Source organism: Octopus bimaculoides, chromosome 28, assembly GCF_001194135.2.
Source record: "Octopus bimaculoides isolate UCB-OBI-ISO-001 chromosome 28, ASM119413v2, whole genome shotgun sequence".
In the NCBI taxonomy this organism is placed as follows: domain Eukaryota; kingdom Metazoa; phylum Mollusca; class Cephalopoda; order Octopoda; family Octopodidae; genus Octopus; species Octopus bimaculoides.
Window position 1 is genome coordinate 17557746 of NC_069008.1, and position 9025 is coordinate 17566770.

The 9025-nt window shown below is 38.1% G+C and overlaps 1 protein-coding gene across 1 annotated transcript in view; it reads right to left on the reverse strand.

The window, feature by feature from the left end:
- Positions 1-134: 134 nt before the first annotated feature.
- The window catches only part of LOC106872263 (talin), a gene marked incomplete at its 5' end in the record, with an annotated part of 182270 nt that continues 173379 nt past the window's right edge, over positions 135-9025 (reverse strand). Inside the window, 4 exons of the mRNA XM_052977507.1 lie at positions 135-422; positions 1048-1116; positions 1665-1790; positions 4036-4160. Coding sequence (XP_052833467.1) covers positions 150-422; positions 1048-1116; positions 1665-1790; positions 4036-4160 — 593 coding nt within the window. The remainder of the gene's footprint in view (positions 423-1047; positions 1117-1664; positions 1791-4035; positions 4161-9025) is intronic.

Sequence of the window (9025 nt, forward strand, 5' to 3'; positions counted from 1 at the left end):
TTACTCATTTTGCCCCGCTTCCCCATCACTCGTCCACTCACTCACTCATTCCCTCCCCTCACCCAGCCACACAGCTCATTCATTCACCAAATGCCATAACCACCACCACCACCACCACAAACCCCCTCATCTCTTCCAACTCAACTCCCTTAAAAAAAAACATCACAAACACAGCCACAGTAAAACAAAAAAATAAAAAAATAACGAATAAAAATTAGTGGAAAGATTGTCCCACGAACCTGCAATCTTCGCATTGAGATTGAACCGGCATCAGCCTTCACTTTGCACGCCACCAAGAGGGCAGCGGTCGAACCAGCAACTTCCTTCGCTGATGCGATTAATTTTTCTTCACTTGCCTGACCCTGCACCATTGCATTAGCAGCCTCACACAGGCTTTGAGTTGCAGCTGCTACACGGCGAGCCTGCAAAAAAAGAGAAAGCAGAGAAACATCATCACCATTGTCATTTAATGCCCAGAATAAAATATATATATATACATATGTATGTATGCAGCAATTTACAGTTGATAACCAATGAATTTTTTACAATGTGTGTGTGTGTGTACTCTGTTCTCTTTATTCCTCTCTCTCTCTCCTCATCTGTCCTTTTTGTAGAAGAGCGAACGCTCAAAATGTTAAGAACTTCTTTGAATTTTCCTGATTATGAGCCTAATAAACCCTGTTTGTTCTTTTAACGTCATTCTCATGTTTTTTTTTTTTAACTTATACCACATATATATATATATATATATATATATATACATGAAGCTACAAAGCTTCATATATATATATGAGTGCCATTTGCGTGACACCAGTACCTCTGTAACAGAATGGAATCAAGTGCTTCCCCTGACGATTCATTGTGGTTAGGCATTTGGATAGTCTAATGCTCAGTTATAAATAACTGCTATGGTGAAACATGTAGCAACTAATAATTTTACACCAGTGTTTATTTTGATTTCTATTTTTCTGAAGGAGTGTACAAGAGTTCAGAGAGTACAGGTGAATTAAATCAGAGTACAAGAGGGTAAGAAAAGTGAGTACTTACTGCAGAAATTAAGCCCTGAGACCACTGGCCATCTTCGTCCAGGGTAGACTTTGAGTATGAAGCGGACACCTAGGGAAGAATGAAAGACACAACATCAGTTTATAAACAAATAGGTTTCATTATAACTCTATGGTCATTCAACATGCTGGAAATAACCAAATCCTCCTTAAATTAGAGAGTAACAATATTAAAAAATGGTTTGGTGTATATACATACATTATTTAGGGTGTGTGTGTGTGTGTATATATATATATATATATATATACTGACAATATTTAGTGTTTATATATATACATATAGGTGCAGGCATGGCTGTGTGGTAAGAAGTTTGCTTCCCAACCACATGGTCCCAGGTTCAGTGCCACTGCACGGCACCTTGGGTAAGTGTCTTCTGCTATGTAGGATGGAATATTTCCTAGAACAGAAGACAAAAGCTAGTCCTTGAGAAGCAGTTTTTGTTACAGCAAGGCTCTGCATTCTTCAGGTGAGACCCTTAGTAGCTTATATCATTCCTAGCTATGAATATGGCTGTAGATTGGACTTAATCTAAGAGAATTTACTTTGAATATTTCTAATTATTTTAATTAAATCAATGAATGTCTGCAGGTTTCTGTTACCTTTCCTTGGAGTATTAATTCCTTCTGTGCAGCAGATGCTGACTTTACAAGGGCAGCTGTTGCAGTTGCAATAGATTTCGCTGCTTCCAGAATCTGTTCTTCGAATCCCAGGCTCTCGTCAGCTGTCTGGAAGTAGAAATAGGGTTAGAAGATGGATGGAAGGGGATAGCGGAAAGAGAGAAAATAGAGATAGAAATAGTAGACAGAATATATCAAATGAATAGAGATGACAATTGTAGACAAAAGAAGACAGATGGAAGGTGATGGTAAGGGCCAGACATAAGAAGACAAGTAGAAGGAGATAGTAAGGGACAGGTGGAAGGAAGAAGAAAGTAGTAGTTACAGATAGAAGATAAATGAAGAGTGATGACAAAAGTGGACAGATACAAGAAGACAGGAAGAAGGAAAGAGAGAACAGATAGAAATATTTGACAGACGAGAGAGAAGGGAGACAGTAATAGTAGACAGAAGGTAACAAATGAAGAGAGACGACAATAGGAGAGAGAAAGGGACAGATGACAAAACAAGATGGAAGAAATCGAGAGAAGATAAAGGAAGGGGTGAGAAGAAAGACAAGAAATTAAAAAAAACAGATTCAATGAAAATCAAAAAAATACCAGACTAATACAAACAATCCTGAAGATAAATTTTGTGTAGATTGGGAGACAGAAATTGTGGCAGGGCCTTTGTGCGGGTGACACGTAAAAGCACCCACTACACTCTCTGAGTGGTTGGCGTTAGGAAGGGCATCCAGCTGTAGAAACTCTGCCAAATCAGATTGGAGCCTGGTGTAGCCATCTGGTTTCACCAGTCCTCAGTCAAATCGTCCAACCCATGCTAGCATGGAAAGTGGATGTTAAACGACGACGGTGAGGAGAGTTCTTGCTTCCATCTTTGTACTGCAAGGGTTGCTTAGCAACTGTACTAGCTGAGGAGACAGGTTGGTTGGTTAGGGAGAGATTGAATTCAGGCAACCAGTTGGTGCTTGTAAAGAATGTGTTCTATCAAGAGCTGTATGTATGTTAGCAGGTGGGGGGGGGGCGATATGGCTAGATGATGTTTAGTATTGTAGGGATAGATGTCCAGGAGATGTGCTTTGTTCTCTTGGGTTCTACCTCTGGACACTGTGTCCTTTCTGGGAGTTGTTCGGAGTCCTGGTGTCTATGTTGGGGAGCTGCGATTTGTCCTGGAGGTGTATATCAGGGAGCTGCGCTGTGTCATAAGGTGTATGTCAAGGAACTGTAACATGTGTGGCTCATCCACATTACTTTGGAAGGAGCCTGGGGCTGGTTTCATGGCTTCTCTGGCACCAATGGACAGGATGATGGTCTATTACAGGATCACTCATTTTTGTCACCTGAGTGGATTGGAACAAAGTGAGATGAAGTGTCTTGCTCAAGAACACAACAAATCACCCGATCAAGGAATCGAAACCACAATCTTATGATCATGAGTCCAACACCCTAACTGCTAAACCAAATGTCTAAGGAAGACTACGACGCCTGAGACTATGTGCAGGAGCTGAGCTGTGTTTATGAAGAGTGCATGTACAGGAACCGTACTAAGTCAAAGAGGTGTATGTCAGAGGGGTGTACATCCAGGAGTTATCCTGTCATGGGCTGCACATACATTAACTGTGTTTTGTCATGGTATGTGAACATCTTGCAGCTGTGTTGTACCAGCAGTGTATGTCCAGAATTTGCTGTGTTTAGAGGAGTCTAAAATAAGGGGGCACATGTGATATAGTTCTGCTGTGTTATAGCAGTGTACGCTCGAGAGCAGGGCTCTATTGCGACCGTGCTAAATCAATTGGGTGTGTGTCAGAGACCTCTGCTGTATTATTGCAGTGTGCGCCCATGGGCAGTGCTGCGTCAAGGATTGTATGTGGGGTTGACTGTGTTGTGTTATGGAGGTGCAAGTCCAGGAGTTGTGCCACGTCTCGGGAACCATGTCTGGAAGCAGTGCTGCGCTGAAAGGTTGTACGTCCAGTGCGGGAAAGTGTGTTTGCTGCAGTGGCCTACCGCGACACGGACATGATTGATACTTGGTGGACTTAGGATATTGAACCACCAAAAAATATCAAACATATCTGGTCAAGGCATCCATCATCACCACCATCACCATCATTGTTGTCCTAAAAAAAGATTTTTTTAAAGAAATTCACTTGCACATGTAGGCACGGGGAACCTCAACACCCATGGGCCCAGGAGCAGGGCAGCTTGAAGTTAGGTTTCTTCACAAAGAACAAAAATATAAAAAAAATAAAACAAGACCTTGTTTGTAAAAATTTTTGGACCTGGGTTCCCCCCACCCTCCAATTAATGCTGTTCCTGGGCCAGTGGCAATGAAGGTACAAAGGAAAACAACTTACTTTCGCAGCTTGACGGGGTTGCAACTGGGCGAGTTTTTTCGCAGCAGCTTCAATTGAGCTTGCTGCACCACGGAGTTCATTTTCTGCAATAACTGTCGGGTCACCATAATCAACCCAATTAGGCCCTGTTTAATTTTGGTAATGAATTAAAAAGAAATTAAAATTATTTACATAAAATCACAAAAACAATTGCTGCAAAAACAAACCAAAAAAAAAAAATGGTTAAAATGACTTATTATTAATAATAATCATGATAATTATATAGTCTTTCGCAGCTATTTGACGAATTTAAAAATAGATTTTAATAACAACATCAAAGAGAAGTGTAAAATAGTTTAGCATCAGTCATGCAAAAAAAAAAAAAAAAGCAATACTAAAAAAGTGAAGAGTTTATTGTCATTAATTAGTAATTAGTTAAATATATTATTATTTTTATTATTATTGTATTTCCCAGCATTGCAGACACTATACGATGTTTCCCCTAAAATGTCTTGAAAATTTAATTATGAGAATTATTATTACTTTTAAAAAATAATGCTTTGTTTTGCATTTATTTGAATGAATTTAGAAATAAAATAATTTGAAAATAAAACAAAATGGTTGAATATACTTAAATAAAGAGTTTATTATTCATTAACTATTATTATTGTGGAGGGGCAATGGCCCAGTGGTTAGGACAGCGGACTTGGAATCATAAGATCGTGGTTTCAATTCCAAGACTGGGCGTCGTGAGTGTTTATTGAGCGAAAACACCAAAAGCTCCGGCAGGGGGTGGTGGCGAACCCTGCTGTACCAGCACAGACACGACTATCAACACACACTACACATACTCTCGACCTTCTATTGGTCTATTTATAATGGCTGGTTACTACCACATTTTACTGAGAGGAGTGTACAGTTTCACTATACAACAGTCACCAAGGGACATGCTCAACTGGTTACGGTCAAACGACTGACAAGTAAGTCTGTGGTATTGAGCAGAATATTTGCTGTAGTCCCATCTTTTTATACCAAGACAAAACAATGTACATAACACTTCCAATCAGTTCAGATCAGAAGCCATGAGAGCCACTGCCTGGTACTGCATCCGGGCATTAGCAAATCTGTGGTATTGAGCAGAATATTTGCTGTAGCCCATCTTTTATACTAAGACAAAACAATGTACATGACAACACTTCCAATCAGTTAAGATAAGAAGCCATGAGAGCCACTGCCTGGTATTGCATCCGGGCATTTTATTTATTATTATTATTATTACTACTGTATTCCTCAATGCTGAAGGCATGACGTTCACCTTCCAAACGTCTGAGCATAAGTCGAGGGTTTATTGTGTGTTCTAAAAGGACAAGGGTTACACTTTAAATTGAAGCGACCCTCATCCTTAGACCTCTCACTCATTCTCCCGTTTAACACCAGGCGATGGTCATCTTCACTAAACTTACCATGTCTCCCCACTGTACTGTAAAAGAAGAAAAACACAAATGCAGACTGTAAGTGAGTCACAGGACCTGTATTGCTAATCCCCTAATTTTACTGTGGATATTAACAATTTAAACACAATCATAATAAATTCAGAGCAAATAGTTACATTTCTAGATAAAGAAAAAAAAAAGTTATTTCTAAAAGTCACAATTAATTGAAAAGATACAAATTCAGATTAAATAAATTAAAATCCAGTGAGTCATTGTATTGACGGGATCAATGCTTCTTGATCCCCCTCCCCCCCTTTTTTTAAACCCTATGGACCCCTTTGATACCCGTTTCATTCTACTGGACCCTCGTACCCATTCAGGGTTTCAAAAAATCCTATTATATCCTTATAATCAAATTTTGTTAGGAATTCTATTAAGAAAAATTGTTAAAATATTTTGTGGATCTGTAGAAGTAGAGCCGATTAATTCTTTTATTTCTTTTACTTGTTTCAGTCATTTGACTTCGGGCCATGCTGGAGCATTGCCTCAAGTCGAATAAATCAACCCCAGGACTTATTCTATTCATCTCTTTTGTCAAATTGCTAAGTTATGGTGTTGTAAATACACCAACATCAGTTGTCAAGCAATGGCTGGGAGACAAACACAGACACACAAATACATATATATATATATATATGTATGTATATATATATATACGATGGGCTTCTTTCAGTTTCCATCTACCAAATCCACTCACAAGGCTTTGGTCAGCCCGAGATTATAGTAGAAGACACTTGCCCACGGTGCCACACAGTGGGACTGAACCCGGAACCATGTGGTTGGTTTTTACCACATAGCCACTCCTGTGCCTTATTGCAGATAAATTTTAACAACAAAATCTAATATGGGTCCCTGAGGGCTGGATGGATCCTAGTTGAGAATCACTGGTCCAAACTATCAGATGTTAAACACCACTGGCCACAATGTGCTTCCAATTCTTAATTTATCTACCCCGAAAGGATGAAAGGCAAAAATCGACCTTAGCGGAATTTGAACTCAGAACGTAAAGACAGACAAAATACTGCTAAGCATCTCGCCCGGCGTGCTAACGATTCTACCAGCTCGCTGGTCTTGAAGATTATTGCAAGAAGATTTATCTTATGGTCTTGAAGATTATTGCAAGTGAAATGGGTGGACGATGATCAATAGGACAGAAATGCTTTGTACATTAAAGGAAAAAAAGTATGTGAAGTTTAACAATGGAAAGAAACAAAAATTAAATTAAATGGAAGGAAATTCAATTATAAGTTTTAAAATGTAAAAAGAAACAATTGTTAAAGAATTATCTCTTGTACTTGGAAATACATGAAATATATGCAAATGTGAAATGTATACAAGAATCTAATCTACGTACAATCATCATAGAATATATGCACAAACATGGAACACAGTAAGTTAACTGCAACAAATTAAATTTTAAAAAAAATTATGTCATATGCATTAATGTGTGTGTGTAATGTATTGGGGTCCACTGTGAAATTTATGCAGGAACATTACATATTTGTACAAGTGTAAAACTTATTATTAAGAAAGGTGCAACCTGTTAACATCCTGTGAAATTTAAGGACTAAACATGCAAGAGGAGTGTAATTGAGTAACTGTGAAATGTATGCAGGAATATGTAAGTATAGTTAAATCAACGGGGGAATGTAATAAAGGAAACAAATATTCGTGTAATTTGCATAGAAAATGTAGAAAAAACATGGCTGCATCACAATGAAATGTGTGCAGAAATTTAATCACTATTTTAAAACAGACTTGCGCACGTGTTATGTTAATAGACGTAATAGAGGTGTTTGTACTCTTATGTGAAATGTATGCAGAAGCATGTAATGTGATGAAGGCTTGGTAAACTGCAAGCAGGATCTTGTAGGCAAGATATATGAAATGTACACAAACATATAATGAAGATTATGTGAAATTTAAGCAGGAGTATATAGGTGGGTAACTGAAATATAGGTAAACAGATGGATCACACTGAAATATACAAAGATAAACATAGATATAAGGCTTTGTTGAATGAAATCCCATAAAATATATGCAGAAAAATATCACTGTAAAATGTGTAATCTACAGCCAATAACTGTGAAATATGGATGACAATACACCTTGTAATATGTACAAAGTTACTGTGGAAAGTATACTGATTGAAATCAACAGTGTTATATAAAATATGCAGAAAAAGAATGTAATATACAGTAGGTCACTGTGAAATGTATGTAGAAACACTGTAGAACATTGTGAAATGTAGAAACTGAAGAATGATATACAGATGTGAAATTTATGCAGGCTCATGAAGTGCATTCATACAATGTATCACTGTAGGTTGAAACAAAACTTAGTACACATTGAGGTGCTGTGAAATGTATGCAGAGATACAGTGACTATGAAATGTATGTTGAACTAAAGAATGTAATATATAGTGGCTGAGTGCTAAAAACTACACAGAACCATTAAAATATACAATGGATGATTGTGAAATGTATGCAAAGCCATGAAATATAATACACAACTTATGAATGTGAAATGTTTGCTGTAACATAATTCACTGAACTTTAAATGGGTGAATTATAAACGAAAGCCTCCTTTAACAACCAAACTAGGACAGCCAGTGAGGTTGCCCCAATGCTAGAAATAACAGCCAAAATCACCCTCAAATCACACAGATTGTCTCATAAAGGACAGACGATATTGCAATAGATCTCTACGAGCAAATAATGATGTCTATGTGGTTTCTAGATTTGCTAGAAGTAGCAGCTAGTTCTTCCTGAAATTAAAATCTACTGTCATAAAGAGGAAGAGGCCGCACTGGATAAATGTAGTCCAGAATAAAAGATGGGATGGTCAGGGGTGGAACATCTTTGATCATAGGTCTGCTGGATAAAAGCTGCTCTGGGGGCTAAATTACAACAATGACGAGGAGGAGGGACATACGAGATAATGTACTCCTAGATATGCTATGTCTGAATAATAAATGAGACGGTTATGGCTGGAACCCCTTTGATCACAGGTTTGCTGGATCTGGACTGACCTGGGGCTAAGCAACAAGGACACATGAGAACGTACTCCTAGATACACTTATGCCTGAGTTAATGACTGTCATTATTAAGCTGGTGTTTGGTGCATAAATTAACATATAATTATGATGGAAGGTTCTAATTTAGATCCCTTTAAAATAAGAAGTCTTTATCAGAAAAATGGGTGAAATCTGGCGGATTGGGATCAAAAGGGGTCAACTCTAGGTTAATCTTGGTAAAAATGCTGTTTATTTCTTTTGTTACTCACTTTTACTCCTTTACTTGTTTCAGTCATTTGACTGTGGCCATGCTGGAGCACCGCCTTTAGTCGAGCAAATCGACCCCAGGACTTATTCTTTGTAAGCCTGGTACTTATTCTATCGGTCTCTTTTGCCGAACCGTTAAGTTACGGGGACCGAAACACACCAGCATCGGTTGTCAAGCGATGTTGGGGGACAAACACAGACACACAAACGTATATATATATATATATATATATAT